Source organism: Lipophrys pholis (genome assembly GCF_963383615.2).
Source record: "Lipophrys pholis genome assembly, chromosome: 7".
NCBI classification, from domain to species: domain Eukaryota; kingdom Metazoa; phylum Chordata; class Actinopteri; order Blenniiformes; family Blenniidae; genus Lipophrys; species Lipophrys pholis.
The window spans coordinates 13,059,318-13,076,201 of record NC_137638.1 but is presented as its reverse complement, the minus strand read 5'-3'; the positions used below and the strand labels follow the sequence as shown (position 1 = coordinate 13,076,201).

Genomic DNA, 16,884 nt, shown 5'->3' with positions numbered 1-16,884 from the left:
GGCCAAGGAAACCGCACTGCTCCACCAACAGCTCTGCACACTGCCCAGCTCTCTGCTTTGAGTTTCATTTTCTCTCGTTCCCTCACAGTATTTTTTCTTGTTCTCTCCGTTTTTCCAACTCTCTTCTCTCATTGATCTCCCTTTTATCTATAGTTTAAGAGGGATTTGTACTTTTTAAGCCTCTCTTAGTAGTGTGGACATTTTTTGTGTGTTTTTGCTGCATCGCGGTTGTCTAAAGTTCAGCACATTAATCATATGACCAGGGAAGACTGTATGGCATTGTATGAATGATGCTAACATTAAAATGAAAAGAAATCAGTCTTTCTCATTTCTTTTGCCAGAACATTTTTGCTTCATTGACCAAAAAAAGTCATGTTCTTGAGGCTTTTTTTTCTTTTCAGTAACATGTACATTACAGTATAAGTCGTGTGCGCTCTCTTTTTGTTGCTTCATTACAGGCCGTGTTTTTCACAGATGAGAATCAGCTCAGTTTATTAGTCTAGTTTATCAGTGTATGATGAGGCCCCCTTTAAAAAAAAAAAAAAAAAAAAAAGAAATCTTGTAAAACATCAAGCCTCTCTGTAACAAAGAATGTTCATTTCTGAAGTTGCTCATATGCCGCCCATATATTCTCACTTAGGCAAATACCTTTTTGCCACTCATGTGGTTCAAATGATGTGATGCCAACAGAGTCCTGTATTCCAGTAACTCATTAGCCCTTATGGATCGTGGGATTTGGGGAATACTACATTGAAGTCTTGTCCACTGCCATACATATGAAGTGCTAATACCCATAACACTCATGCTGCCTCATATGGTGTTTCCTGGCCCCCTACAGAGAGTGTTGTGTCAGCTCACTACAGAAGAAGACAATATTGCAACTGATGTTTTTATGAAGCATGTGAGTGTACCACCTAAAGAGTACCATCACAAAGTCTTGAAAAAGGTATTTTCTCTTTTTTTTTCTATTCTTCTAATTCCTAGAGGTGTTTATATGGAGTCTGACTGTGTCAGCATCCTCTGGGAAAAAAAAAAAGTGCTCTCTCCTGTATTTCAGATGGTTGCACAGCTGCAAGAAAATATTGGAAGGAGCTGCAGTTCTTTGAGCAGCGTAAATCGAAGGTAAGCAGAAATATCACACAAAAGTACAACTGCGATGACCATGTTCCCCTCCCGAAGAATTCATCTGATTATTATTTTGTTGGTTAAGCTTTTTGTATTTTTAAAAATAAGTCAGAAATAGAGGCTCCAAAAGTATAATCGTTTCCCAGAAAACATCTTGCGTGTTTTTCTTTTGTCCAAACCAACACAGACCTGAAATATTTAACAATTACATAGAAGAAAAAAAGAAAACTCAAACGTTGGAACCAGGGAATGTATGTGATCAGTTGTCAAAATGGATTATTAATGATTGCAGCTCTTAGTGCACGCTGACCTCAAACCTCAATCTTCTCCACCATGAAATTGGCTTTTAGAACGATGGGTACTGCTGGATGCTGTTGGCAGTATCCAAATCACAAGTATGATATTTGAAAAAGATAGTCGTTTATGTAAAAAGAATCAAATGCACTAAAACTCCAAGGAGGGTTTGGTTCCCAACTTTTCAATGCTAATATAGGTTTTGCACGTCTTCATTATAGAATGTATGTCTTCCTGCAGCTGTTCATGTGACATTGTTCTGGCGACATCCGATGCTTGTGTCCCCCTGGTCACTTATCCCGAGACGGCTCCTCTCATTAGTGCATTGCTACAGCGGCCAATGACTTGTGTCAAAGAAACCCTGAGTGCAGACTTCCTGCAAGCCCTGGGCTCTGCCTATTCAAGGTAAGTGAACGCCAGGGGATTCACTACTGAGCCCCTTGAAAACTGAAACTGTGTTCAAATCTTGAAGAAGATAGTTCACACTTTTAGCACGGAATTTGCTGTTGGTGTAAAAAAACAACAAGATAAGCTTCAGCACAAAACTAGCAAAGTGGAATAGTATACCATAATATACAATCAACAGTTCAAGAAATAAGGACTTGAAATATTTCACTCTATGTGTCATGAGCCTATATCATATATGGGTTTGACTTTCTGAAACGAGTGACAAAAAATATTGAACATTTTCATGATATTCAAATTTTGTTTGAGATGTACCTGTATATGCAATTCTGATACTTCTGCAGGATATAAAATGTTTGAAGACCTGAAGTGTGCATATTAATCAGATGTGTTGTTTCAGTCGCAGTTTGTCGCTGGAGGGCCAGGACCTTGTCTCTCTGTGGTTTCGCAGCCTGTCCAGCCTGGAAGAGGCCGTGCTTGGTCTGATGGAGTCTGTTCTCATAACAGACTGGACACCTCAGATGCTTGAGCAGCAAGTAGCACTTTCACTGCTGGTGGGTAGTTTCCATTTTATTAAACACAACCTAAACATCTGTCGTATGTATTATAGAGAACAACACTGGTCATACAATATATTGTCATACTTTATATCTTGATGTATGAATACAATGAACGGTTTGTTTTAGTTCTCGTATAATTCCTTAAATATGCTGAACAATGTAGAGTTTCTGCATTCGATTGGGATTAAAGTATATCTATATTTTGCCCAATAATCCAAAATGGGATTGAAAAGGAAAAATCCTCACATCGGAAGAGAAAGGACTGGATTATTTTCACATTTCTTTGTTTCTTTAAGTAAAAAAAAAATGTTCCTGAGTATTTGCTCTCAGTTTACAAGTGAATAAACTGATGGATTAATACAAACTGATTGGTTTCACAATTGTGGTTTTCTTATAAGCCAACAGTTCACAGGACTTTATGGTTTAAATCTCATATTCACCTCATGAACAACACATAAATCTGAATCATCGTCAGATGGATCTACATGTGAGCCAAACCAAAAGGTTAAAGTGTATTTAGATCTTCTTTTTTTTTTCTCTTTTTGTGACAGTTGAGTACCGTGACTTTTCATGTCTTTATTTGGTCCTGACTGAGTCAAAGTTAACTGAGCAGAATGTAGTTTTGTTGCGCTTTGGCTTTTTCTGCTGTTTAACGGTTACATTAATTGGCAGCATGCGAGACTGTTGATGAATTGGTGATATACTGCCGCTTGTAAATGGCTAAGTTATGCACGACATTTGACTCATCTGCCCTGAGTTAACAGTCTTGCATCAAAAATCACTGCGTGCTCCAGATGTGTTTTGCTGTACTTTGAACTGTTTTGTAGACTGTGATATCTAAACTGGTAAAATACAGGGCTCATTTTATTGCAAGCTATGGAGTTGTGCTATTTTCATATGCATATTTCTTGGATGCTTTCCACCTTCTCGGTGCGACGTTACTGTTGTGTGTGTGGCCTAATCACTCCATTTGGCTTCGCTCGGCATGCATCTCACATAATTTGGCAAGATTTGAGCCTCAGCTCACATCATTTGGCCTGTGACACTGAGGGCTGAGTAAGTACTGAACTTTCTGACACTCGAGTCTTTGGCAACTTCCCGCATCATATTACTTGGGATCATTCTGTGTGGTTCTTACAGATGATGCTCTCGTTACTACATTGCAGTCACTGATCACCTACAGTTAGCTGCCGGTAATCAAACCTGGCCCACACTGATTACTTGACATCCAGAAGTTGAAGCTTGTTTGACAAAACTGCTGTGAGAACTTACGGATAAGAATATAGTGTTTGAATGTTGAGCTAGACCGTTCACAACAGCTGTGACAAGATTATGAAATCAGATCCAGAAACGTCTCCTGGAATGGAGAGCTGTCTCTGAACCGGATGAGTTGTGTACATATTGTTTGTACCGAGCGTCTGTTCCCGGAGGGGAAAAAATGAACTTGTGTGCTTGCAATGAACGGCACCCTGTTTACTCTGAGTTACTGATTACTGATTTAGTTGCTCTAAATGGAACCGAAATTCAAGTTGGAAAATTAAATGTACCTGCCATTCTTGAAGGTAAGGTTTGTCAGGAGTGATGGTCCACTTGAGCTGTTGTACATAAGAGCAAGACACACGCTTGGGTTACGAACTGCTCTCAAAAACTGGAATACAATGGTGTATAACTATACAAATGACTAATACTGTGTGTGTCAAAATGTAGTGACTGTGTTTTAATCCGTCTTACTGACCTTGCACTAACTGCTGTGTCGGAAAGAGAAGCTCCGGTAAACAAATGAAGTAACTCTGCCAGAGAGACGGCGGGCAATCACTGGCTGTTTATTTTTCTGTTTTGTCAGTGGTTTACGGTTAAATGGAAAGTTTGAGAAGCCCTGTGTAAAGACAAAAGTAAAGGCTTGCTTTTTTGTCATTTGCCAGCAGAGGTCACGCTCACTTCTTTTCGCTTGAAGTTGACAAACCATGTTAACCTGTAACACACGCCTATATTTCTTTACATTTCGTTCCTCTGTTTGACTCTGGATTTGATCACCTCACTGTCCTACACGCAGTGCTCGTATCCAAACCCCCGGACACACATGCTATTGTTTGCCATGTTTATGGTATTGCATGTGTTGTAGAGTCGGGAGGTATATGTTTAAGTCCCATTCGGCCTTGAGGTTGTTTGCGTGTCATACATGAGTTCCACAGAAGTGTCCGCTCGTAGTGGAGTCTGCCGGGATGCACGTGTGTGTCCGTGTGTGAGAGCACTTAGCGTGAGGCCTGTGAGCGGGTACTGCCTCGTCTCTTGTCTCGCTTCCCTTTCACTCACTTGTTTAAAACTACAATCAAAAATGGGAAACATGAAATTAAGTTCACATTCCTCATTTTGAATTTTGCCCAAACCCCCCCCCCCCCCCCGTGATCCAGCGCAATGAGAGACGCGGGCCCAATAACAATAAACACTCACTTCCTGGCCCTGACGGCCAAAAACAGGATGTTTGTTGCGTGCTGTAATTGACCCTCCTTGAAGTGTTAGTGGTAAGGTACGAAGGAGGACGTGGAGAGAAACCCATCTGTTTTCACTAGGGGGGGGGGGGGGACCATGACAGTTCACATGCAAACTGGCATGCAACCCATGTATGCAGATGTACACAGTTATACATAGAACCGATGCCAACATATTTCTGATGGCCACGCCAACACTTTCAAGTGAACGCTGTTTCCTTTGATAAATACGTTCAGTTCAACCACGAGGGTAAAATGAAGCATTCCACTCAAATCTGAGGATGAATGCACTTGCTTTTTGTGCTCCAACATTGTAATGTCACTGGAGAAACACTTGGTGGGGCTCGTTGTCCTGCGATTCTCATAATCTGGTCACATATTCCACACATCTTTTGAGAGGCTGCGTTTGGCTGGAATACTAAATGAAATCAACAGAAACTTTTAATCATATCTGCTTCTCTTCAGCTTTACATTGCTGTTCTACTCTGCATGAGGAGATCCTGTAAGGTGCTTCGCCTATAGATGCACGTCCGTGTATATGTTGTGTGTGGAGAAGGAGGGTAATTAGGGGCTGTGAGATATGAGCAGCGCAGCTGTTAAATGTTTGTGCTGGGGCGTTTTAGAATGTGTTCAATCTAAAACACATGATGCATTTGCATTAGGAGGAGATGGGGAAAGTAAGTGTGAGCATATGAGGGCAGGCCTGACAGAGTGGCAAACTGAGTGTTAAATGTTGAGAGCGAAAACGGCGGAGCAGGAGGATTTCTGGGCGGTGCAACAGTGACACCCAGTGGTCATTTTCAAATCTCTGCGGTGTGTTACACGGTGTTCAGTGTTCGGTTCAGTCTCCTCACATCAAAAATATCCCTTGTTCTGGTCCAGGCTTGGAGATTTTGAGGATTGCTGGATTCTTCATCATAATCCATGCTGGTGGTAATTACACCCGATCATATCAATCATTGATCACACTGTTGCATCAATGTGTGAATTTGCAAAAACTTTATCAAGATGCCATCATTTCTTCTGGCCCTATACCCGATTTGACCAATGACATCTTTACCCAAATGTCCTCATTCAACCACTGCTTGTCCCAAAGATTGTGGGCTACATTAACAACTGTAAAGATTTTTGGGAGAAAACCTGGTCTTGTGAAGAGGAATAACATCCATCATAATCCACAATATGACGGATTTCTTTACACCCTCAAATTCTTGACTACCCAGAGTCAAGACCAGGAATCAAAAACAGACTCACAGTCTTGCATGCTTCTCTGCTGCTTCCTTACATCTGTCACTCTCCAACAACCAAACATTTATTTATACTGTAGAGACTGTCTGTTCCCCGACCGTTTTATTTTTTAAGACTGAATGGACTGCACAGGAGAGGATTTAATCTTTGAAACTTAATTAAAATCAAAACTTCCTTTGTAGCAGAACAAAAATCCTCAATAATCAAATGTGGATCAGTAAATTAAATCTCCGGTATCTTTAATTCAAACGTATACTGCTTAGTGATTTGATAACCGATCATAATTTTGATTTATTTACTATCACTGAAACCTGGTTAACAGGGGGAAGAATATCTCGGCTTATTTGAAGCAACAACCCCCGACTTCTCATTAATAATTGCATTCCTGAAGAAACTGATGAAGGAGGAGGAGTAGCATGCTATTACAACTCTAGTTTTCTTATCAGTCCAAGAATTAATACTAACCCAAAATCCTTTGAGAGTCTCAATGTGACCCTCCTGCACGCCGGCTGGAAAACACAGAAGCGATTTAGAAACAAAGAGTCAAAACAATATTTTCTATCATTTGTGGCTTGTTAGTGCGAGATCCCACTATCATGTAACCAGTTACATTAACACTACTTTGTTTATGTGTTTCAGCCTAAAGCCTGTGCAATGCATTGCTCCATGTTCTTGGTGGTAAGCGACATCTTCAGGTGAATGTCAGGTTCAGTTTTCTGTCACTTTGTTGTTGTTTTTTTTGCCAATGTAATACATGTTAAACGCACTGAAACGTGTCTTCCCGTATCTTTCTTTACAAATACTATAGATTTCTTGCGATTTGAAATTCAACTGTTGTGTGTCTGAGTTTGTTTCTCCGTGTATATTTCTGGCAGGTCGACCTTGAAACAAGCTGAGAAAAATGAGTGTCTGAAGTCACTCGTACAAAGCTTCACCAGGAGTTTTCTGAGGGAACTGGCGCTCCTGCTGCCTCAGGTAGTAGACTTTTTGTAAAAAAAAAAAGTACAGTCCATTAAAATATATCATAAGTTCAGATATTTTGTTCTTTTTTTTCCCAGCCAGATGTCATAGTGATTACAACTAACAATTACATTTTTTTTTTTAAATGTTTGACTTCATTTGTCACGACTCGAAATAACTTACACAACACTTGAATTTTTTCTGATAGTCATGTTTCTTTCGATTAGTTTTCATTCCCACGACATTGAGCGGTCTATCATGTAAAAAAGAACAACAGCAATTCTCCGCGATCATCAAATTGATATACAGTGGGGCAAAAAAGTATTTAGTCAGCCACCGATTGTGCAAGTTCTCCCACTTAAAATGATGACAGAGGTCTGTAATTTTCATCATAGGTACACTTCAACTGTGAGAGACAGAATGTGAAAAAAAAATCCAGGAATTCACATTGTAGGATTTTTAAGGAATTTATTTGTAAATTATGGTGGAAAATAAGTATTTGGTCAATAACAAAAATTCAACTCAATACTTTGGAATATAACCTTTGTTGGCAATAACAGAGGTCAAACAATTCCTATAGGTCTTTACCAGGTTTGCACACACAGTAGCTGGTATTTTGGCCCATTCCTCCAGGCAGATCTTCTCGAGAGCAGTGATGTTTTGGGGCTGTCGCCGAGCAACACAGACTTTCAACTCCCTCCACAAATTTTCTATGGGGTTGAGGTCTGGAGACTGGCTAGGCCACTCCAGGACTTTCAAATGCTTCTTACGGAGCCACTCCTTCGTTGCCCGGGCGGTGTATTTGGGATCATTGTCATGCTGGAAGACCCAGCCACGTTTCATCTTCAAAGCTCTCACTGATGGAAGGAGGTTTTGGCTCAAAATCTCACGATACATGGCCCCATTCATTCTTTCCTTAACACGGATCAGTCGTCCTGTCCCCTTAGCAGAAAAACAGCCCCAAAGCATGATGTTTCCACCCCCATGCTTCACAGTAGGTATGGTGTTCTTGGGATGCAACTCAGTATTCTTCTTCCTCCAAACACGACGAGTTGTGTTTATACCAAAAAGTTCTATTTTGGTTTCATCTGACCACATGACATTCTCCCAATCCTCTGCTGTATCATCCATGTGCTCTCTGGCAAACTTCAGACGGGCCTGGACATGCACTGGCTTAAGCAGGGGGACACGTCTGGCACTGCAGGATTTGATTCCCTGTCGGCGTAGTGTGTTACTGATGGTAACCTTTGTTACTTTGGTCCCAGCTCTCTGCAGGTCATTCACCAGGTCCCCCCGTGTGGTTCTGGGATTTTTGCTCACCGTTCTCATGATCATTTTCACCCCACGGGATGAGATCTTGCGTGGAGCCCCAGATCGAGGGAGATTATCAGTGGTCTTGTATGTCTTCCATTTTCTGATAATTGCTCCCACAGTTGATTTTTTCACACCAAGCTGCTTGCCTATTGTAGATTCACTCTTCCCAGTCTGGTGCAGGTCTACAATTCTTTTCCTGGTGTCCTTCGACAGCTCTTTGGTCGTGGCCATAGTGGAGTTTGGAGTCTGACTGTTTGAGGTTGTGGACAGGTGTCTTTTATACAGATAACCAGTTCAAACAGGTACCATTAATACAGGTAACGAGTGGAGGACAGAAGAGCTTCTTAAAGAAGAAGTTACAGGTCTGTGAGAGCCAGAGATCTTTCTTGTTTGAAGTGACCAAATACTTATTTTCCACCATAATTTACAAATAAATTCCTTAAAAATCCTACAATGTGAATTCCTGGATTTTTTTTTCACATTCTGTCTCTCACAGTTGAAGTGTACCTATGATGAAAATTACAGACCTCTGTCATCATTTTAAGTGGGAGAACTTGCACAATCGGTGGCTGACTAAATACTTTTTTGCCCCACTGTATTTCATGTCAGGTCGGATGTTTTCAGCTCCAGTATCTCACTGCATTAAGACCGATTCAACCAAACAGAGCTTAACTTAATATCGTTATTTAGGACATTTTGAGCCACAAACAGGGACTCATTCACTGCTTTGTATTCCAGAAACTTTTTAAAGAAATGTCCAGTTGTTTTATCTTTAATTGGTTGCAAAACAATTTGCACAGGTTAAGATGCACATGAATGAATAAACTATTGCCTCCCATTGATGGGAAAAACACTTTGATGAGTCTGTATGACTTAATCTCTAGATAGGAAGCCACTGGTCGAACCACACATACCAATGTTTCACACCTGTGTACTGTAGACATTAAGACAAATCTTCAGCTTGCATGCAATGAATGCCAAGATATATGGCCAAGTCCAGCGGACCTTATTTAATATAGTTTGAGGATCATCCTTTTTAATTGTTGAAAGGAATCGTTCCAGTGACGACATTCGAATAACTAGAAAACATACAATCTATGTCAGGACGATTTATTTCATGCTGTACATGTTTGAGAGTATTTTCTTCTTTCCTCCCTCTAACAACCAGTAGATGGCAGTACCACAATGTTTTTTTTTTGACAGAAACCCCAGTTTTAATGGCTGTAGTCACGCTGCACTAAATGCTACCTATTACATGGTACATTACACATTAGCATCTACTGTCTCACTGTTACACAGTCTCCCATTCAAAATGTCATTTTTTTTCATGCTCTGGATGCACAGTGATGTATGAGCTGAAGGGACGTGTACTCTGCATTGATTCAGCTGAGGAGAAATCCTGCTTTGTCCTGTTTCAGATGAATGTACCTTTGAAGGCCTTTTTCCCACAGTCACCCCCCAGTCTGCTGGCTCCCCTCCTGACCTTGCCTTCAGGTCAGTGTGCAGATACACACATGCCATGTGACCGTCTGTGTGCCTTTAGATGTTTCCCTCTGACACAAAGCACAAAAACCCAGAGTTAGCAGTAATAACGCCGTCATGTATTCTTTAACCGTGTGCAAACAGTTCTTGTGCCACCACAGAATGAATGACTTCCTGTGTGTCTGGTCCATGCTAATCAATAATAGTTATATATTGACAATAAGAAATAATGTCAAACAGAAGTTGACATGATGGAAAAGATACAAAGATCACGTGCTGTTAAAATGAGTGAAGAAGTAAAATCTATAGGAGTTTAATGAGTTACCGTTTTACTGTGGGCTGTTTTACTTTTGAGGAAGTGAAACCATTGCTAAGCTTACACAGACACACCAGTTCTAGTTTTAATCCCTTCTTCGTCTTTTTTTAATACTGGAAGTGCATTGGATTACCAATGTTTACGTATGGGAATCTTTACCGCTCAGGAGATGCACAGCAGGTGAGTGCATGAGTACAATGCAGCAGTGCTTATCAGTGTGTGCCCAGACTGGCCTGTAGGCAGGGATGATTTTTACATGAATGGAGCCATTTAGGGACACACTGGAGTCTGGCCAGAACCCAGAGTTAATTATTACTGTGTGTGTGTATGTGTGTGTCTGTGTGTGTGGTGACGGGCAAATTTTTTATACGGGACAGAATGGTAATGGTCCTGTGAAAAGTACACGATTTGTGGTTTCTCTCCTGAGTGGTGCTCTGTGTGGGAAAAGCTATAAATGTTTACATTTACAGTTGTATTGTTAAAACCTGGCCTCGGGGGAAAGAATGCCAAGATCAAGATGGCGAGCATTTGAAATATTTGTGAAAGTTTGTTAGTCGACCTGAAATGTCAGTCAGGTGCCATGTTTTGTGCAAAATTTGGTTAGTGGGCAGAAAGTCTTTTTTTTTTTCTTCTGAATGTGACAAATGCCACTGCGAACCCAAAAGCAGTTATAAATAATTGCTAGAGAACAGGAGGAAGTAATTGCAGGTGATTCTGTTCTGCTCGGAAAGCACGGGCACCTGATGTTTGGAGGGTTGTCCATTTCATCTCAGATGCACTTTGAAATAAAGAAGGGCAAATGTGAGACTTAAAAAAAATGAATAAATAAAGACAAATCGAACATATTTTCTGAAATTGTAGGTGTAGCTCACATAAACAATATTGTACATTCATTATTTTGAGTTTAAAGCAGATTAATTAAATAATTGTTAAACCTCATGAAACCAGAAGCAGCAGGACAAATCTTTAATTACTGTGCAGAGACTTGGAGTGATACTTACAAATGTAAATAAACACTGCAAATAAAGGCCATAAGGATAATTCATAACACCAGGTACAGAGGTCACACTAATCCACTGTTCTTACCGTCAACGTCGAGCACGTTTTTATTTTCATTGCATGCATTGTACTCATTACTTTGTTTTTATTTATGTTACATGGTTTTATAAAGGTGTGATGAAATTAAAAGAGTTTCATGATGTTTTAAACAATGTAGGTCATTCTCCTATCAATATATCTCAAGTTAGAACCACACAGGTTATCTCAGCTTAGCCTAAGGACCATAAAACTATGAGAGAAATAACCTGGCTCTGTCCTAACTTCAACTAAATGTTTGAGATATCATATTCGTTGAATTCAAGGGGAAAAAAATACAAAATGCTGTAAACAACTTTTGCTTTCAAGCTTCTTTGTCACTCTTTTCACTATTGTGAAGAACAAGAAACATTCTGAGAGCAATAACAAATGTCAACTCAGGCTCTTGAAGCCTGAAACCTTTCATTCAGTGCCTTAACCGAATTACCGGAGAAATAACCGGTAATGGGAGCTACTGTTAGTGGCAGCTCTTGGGGAACTATGGCTGCTGGATGAACTTTTTTGCTCCAAAGCTGGATGGAGTTTCATGTTTACGGCTCAGGATTTGGACATTGGTATGAATCTTCTCATCCCATTTGTGGAAAGAAGGGGATTAAATGTACTTCCCCTAATCTTCAACAATTATTTTAAGACTCTTACTTGATTGCTGGCTTTGAGTTTAAGTTTGAATACCACGCGGTTGCAAAAAGAAAAAAAAAAGTGCATAGCTGTGCTGCAAGTCATCATCCCGCTGGTCTGTCTCAATGTGTTCTTGCAGAGATGCCTCAGGAGGCCTGGAGAAATCACCTGAACTGGCTCAGCCGCTCGTTACAGAGACTGACAGAGGAGGAAGAGGAGGAAGAAGGAGGCAGCAGAGGCACCCGGTTAGAGTGAGAAAGGCTCGCACAGAGAATGTGTTAATGTGTGTCTGCTTCCACTACCCCACCAAATGCCTGCGTGGTGTTCTTTGTTTCCATTAGCTGCTGTTAAGGGGGTGTTCAGTCTGATATTTTCCCCTTTGCATCACAGCAGAGAGGTCCTGGAGCACCGTGCGGCTCCTCCAAGCAGTCATTAGAGGCTATTAGCTCAGGGAAGGAGAGAACCACGGAGAAAACAATGGTTGGAAAGCCCACAGTGGGAGAAGAAGTCAAGCGGGAAAACAAAACTCGACTGAGAGCAGAATTTTATTGTATGAGAATAACATTGAGAAAAACCGAGTGGGTAGGTGTGGTCGGGTGGGTTCAGATGAATAGAGATTAAGAGATGAGGATAAGAGGAGCAGTCCCTGTCCCAAAGATGGAGACGGTTGACGTGATACCCCACAGCTGCGGTTTTTTAGCAGCGCCCATTATCCTCACCGCCACTTCATTCTGGAGCTCCACGCAAAAACAACAAAAAAAAAAAAGAAAGAAAAGAAATTCCAAAAACATTGTAGCAAGCCAGCGGTGGGAAAGTAGTGTGTTGTGTTGCTCCAAGCTGAGCTCCAGCTGCCAGAGAACCGCCGAGTGCTCCTGCAAGCCAAGGGGAAAGAAGGGAGATGAGGAGAGCTCTAATGATGGTATTAAGCAAATCTGAGAGAGACACATCCTTATCGCTCCTCTGACTCCGAGTCATCCTCTCTGCTGCAGCTGTTGTAGCTTCGTTCACTCTAAATCTCACTTTATCGCTCTTCCCATTTCACATCTTCTCTCCTCTTTGTCTCTTCATCTGCAAACAACTGTTTTTTTTTTTTTACTGAATGTTACTTAAACCTCATTTTAAATGAATAAAAATATCAGAAAAAGTAATGAGAGCTTATAACACTTAGTAAGAAACGAATTAGTTAACAGCTCAAGATGATAAGACATTTTATTTGTATCACTCTATATAAAGTAGAACAAAGTCTCTGTGCCCGGCGAGATGTTTTCATGTTTTTTATGCTTTTTCCTGGTTGTGTTCTTCTCTATTAGTTGTTCTCAATCCATAATAAGATGCTCTCGTGGAATCAAGAGCAGACATGGCAAACTGCATGATTGCTTTAATTTACAAAAGTTCCAGCTTTCTTTTGGCAAATCAGGAAAAAAACAAAACAGTGGCTCGGCCTGAATTTGAGTTAAATTTCTGATTCATTTGATGAGAACTTGAATAATTCCAAAAACATTAGAATATCAAGAGGTGCTGTTCTGGAAAATTGACAGTTTTTTAAAATTTGTAATGCACTTTAAAGTTGAAAGTTTTGCTCATTGCCTTAACACTGATCTTGCTGCAAGATTTCTAGGCGATAGAATCTCACGGCCCCTCAGTGCGATACCACAGCTGTGAACAAACAATGAGATTCAGTATAATTGTGAGTCATGTGTCTCTGAAGGCTTTGTCTCACTCTGATCCTCCGTTGTTCCTGTCAGCGGTGAAGGGAGCAGCCGCTCGCCGTTCTACTTCTTCATTGACGCTCTTTCATTGCAAATTAATCCAGACACTTTGGGATTACGGGACTTTGTGTTTTTTTTCTTTTTTGCGGCACACTGAAAACAGATCGCGTGTGAAATATTTGGTTTCTGTTTTATAGTCAAGCAGCTGTCGTCTCAGTTTTGTCAAAATGTCTTTAAACACCTCTCCGCTTCTCTTGATGGCCGCATTCTCCCAAGTTGTCAGGCAGCGATTCGGGTAGAAATTGTCAGGCTGATATTTAACAAGTTGTTTTTGTTTGTTTGTTTGTTTATTTCATTTTACCAGCAAAGAAGAAAGTTTTACATATTCAGCCACACACCTTGGAAAAACTGAGACTTGGTTCGGTTAAGTGCCAAACTATTAAAGTACTGAACCAGACCACCCAAATCACCTTAGTTTATAGATTTATAAACCCGTTTACGGGACTGTTAGCCTGACTGGCCTGTCTCGCTCCAGTGTGATGTTTTGCTCGTGATCTACCATTAGAAGCTTTCGACACGATGGAGATTCCTTCAAGTCTCTTGGTTTTCAGCCTCCAACAGCATATTGGGATCATATCAAGGTGGAAGTTTCTTTTGCAGTTTGTTTTAGAAGCTCAAACTGCAGTATGACTGCGATGTCAGGATTTATTTTGATTTCATGGTGGTAGAATTGTCCGAAATGTGCAATGAATAATTTTAACTTTAAATATCTGTTCATTTTTCAATGTTACAGTTTTATTTTGACCACGCTCGTGGTACAGATGTGTGTGACCATGTGGAAAAGTCCTGGGAGATCACTGGGAAGTTTCTAAATATCATGAACAGTCTGTGAGTTTTGGATATGACGACTAGACATAGTCTATGAATGTGTGTGAATGTTGGTGGTGGTCGGAGGGGTCGTTGGCGCAAAATGGCAGCCACGCCTCTGTCAGCATGCCCCAGGGCAGCTGTGGCTACAACGTGGCTTACCGTCACTGGTGTGAATGAATAATGGTCTCTGTCCGTGCTTTGAGTCAGCGCGAAAAAAGCGCTATATAAGTCCAAGCCATTATTATTATTATTATTATTATTATTACAAGTCGAGTCCTGTCAGCAATGATGGGTTATATTGGTCAAATTTCAAGAGTGAAGTTCAAATTTAAATACTAAACTTACGTAACATTCTAAAAACAAAAACGTCTAAATGTGGATCCCAACATCTCGTAATTTAAACCTTTTTCAATAACCTCTGAGATTGGATGTCGACATTAAATTGTGACTTCCTCTTAAACACTTCAATCATTAAGCTTTTGCCAAATATGTGAGGTTCTCTACACTCTCTAACGCAGCAGCTCCTCTTCAGTGTTGTTTCTCCTCTTGCCCTGTAGGGGGCACCACAGAGTGTTCGAGGCCTGGTTCCTGCTGGTCCAATGTGCCCACTGGGTGCGGGTGGCTCTCCAGCTGCTGGCCACATCAGGTCCCGAGGACTCCGGTCCCCTCCTGTGGCTGCTGACCTTCTACCACCACCCCACCAACAGGTGGCACCACAGAGCTGCACAGCTGGTGAGGCGCTTCTTAAAAAGACTGTAAAGTCTCTTCTTCTTTTTTAAATTTTTTTATTCTAAAGCTTTAAAGGGGACTTTGGACCATCTGTCTCCCACTATGGAACAGACTAACAGACCAAAGAAAGTGGATGAAGGTTTACTGTGAAACTTGCTGAGTCATAACAACCTTGATGACGATGAGAAACAATGCACTTAGGGTTTTGTTTTATTGTGTGACCACAGCAAAACAAAGAGTGAATCAGATGGGCTGCCTATAGTGTGTGCGGCGGCATAATTCAGCCATGTAGGACGGTTGGACGGCGGGTTGTTTGCTCCAGACAGGTGTGCTGTCGCTGAGAGCCACAAAGCCAATAAGAGAAAGAAGAATAACACATTAACGACTAAATTATGGATGACTCCTCTCTGAGAGGGAGCGAGGAGCGAGGAGAGAGCGAGATAGCCGAGGGAGGGCAGCGGGGTGAAGAGGGTGATGTAGTATTGATTTCCCAGCGAAAGTCTGGCCAGCTGTCCTGAGTTTCGTCTCTGTCTCCTGCTTGTCCGCCTCCTCTCATAACCCCAGAGTCTCGCCGTTGTCGTCGCCGCCGCCGCCGCCGCCATCCACTCCCATTACAATTCATCTGGCTTTAGGTGGCTTCCTCCATCATTTATCAATTACCAGAGTATTGATCTCCGTTTTCAGGAAAGATACTCGAAGCAAATGTCTCTTTAAACGTCTTAAATTTTGCTCAGTGGTTTGCATGCCATCCCTGTCACCAGGTGCAGGCTCGAGAAGCGTGGGAGCACCTGCTGGCTGTTTTCATTGCCTCACCTCACCCCGCTCCCGCCGCCCGCCTGCACTCGCTGGTCGCCCTGCTGTCACCGCCGGCTCAGAGGCCGCCGCTGGCCCAGAGGCCGCCGCTGGCTCCATCACTGACCATCAGCCTCTTAGTTAATTTTGCCGTTTTCTGCCAGCGACCGCTGAGCGCTTCCAAAGAGATTTTACAGACGGTGAGAAAACTTTTCACTGTTCTCTGCACACACGGGTCACACTCCGGACGCTTTGCTCCTCGTTCACACAAACACAGAGCTGCCCTTTACTTTGAAGGTCCATATGATGGATGATCTCCCAGCCTTCAGTGAGCAGGATGTGTTAAGTCTAAAAAATTCAAATACAAACTAGGACTATTTTGTTATTGATTAGAGAAAGTAAAATAAATATAAATATATAGTAACGAGCTGTGTTAGGGTTTTTTTTTTGTACATCTTATTAAATACAGAGCCTTTGTTTTTTTTTTCAATTATACAGAATAATCCTTCACAGGTTGGATATTCCATCTTGAATAGATTCTGATTAATCACCCTCATCCCTTCCTCAAAGACTTTTCCTAATTTTCTAACCGTTGTAATTTGACACCAGCTTCATGCTTTTTTTTTTTGTTGCTGTTGTGCCTTGGATGCAGGGTAACGTCAGCAAATTACTGTCACATGTGAGAATCTGCCCTCGGTGCTGTTGTGACAGAAAACCTAGAAAAGCGAACCCCCACCCCCAGAGGCAGCAACTTCTCACATGCCTCTGTGTGTGTGTGTGTGTGTGTGTGTGTGTGTGTGTGCGTGCGTGCGTGCGTGCGTGCGTGCGTGCGTGCGTGCGTGCGTGCGTGCGTGCGTGCGTGCGTGCGTGCGTGTGTG

At 41.6% G+C, this 16,884-nt stretch overlaps 1 protein-coding gene across 2 annotated transcripts in view; it reads left to right on the top strand.

The window, feature by feature from the left end:
• The window catches only part of fancc (FA complementation group C), a 34,872-nt gene that overhangs the window by 15,437 nt on the left and 2,551 nt on the right, over window positions 1–16,884 (top strand). The window contains exons 5-14 of one of the 2 annotated variants that reach the window (XM_080466978.1): window positions 839–946; window positions 1,058–1,122; window positions 1,660–1,824; window positions 2,225–2,378; window positions 6,761–6,816; window positions 6,997–7,096; window positions 9,814–9,889; window positions 12,046–12,151; window positions 15,043–15,217; window positions 15,976–16,206. In XM_080466978.1, the coding sequence (XP_080323104.1) occupies window positions 839–946; window positions 1,058–1,122; window positions 1,660–1,824; window positions 2,225–2,378; window positions 6,761–6,816; window positions 6,997–7,096; window positions 9,814–9,889; window positions 12,046–12,151; window positions 15,043–15,217; window positions 15,976–16,206 (1,236 nt within the window). Of the gene's footprint in view, window positions 1–838; window positions 947–1,057; window positions 1,123–1,659; window positions 1,825–2,224; window positions 2,379–6,760; window positions 6,817–6,996; window positions 7,097–9,813; window positions 9,890–12,045; window positions 12,158–15,042; window positions 15,218–15,975; window positions 16,207–16,884 lie in introns of both variants that reach the window. The other variant, XM_080466977.1, reaches the window with a different exon arrangement.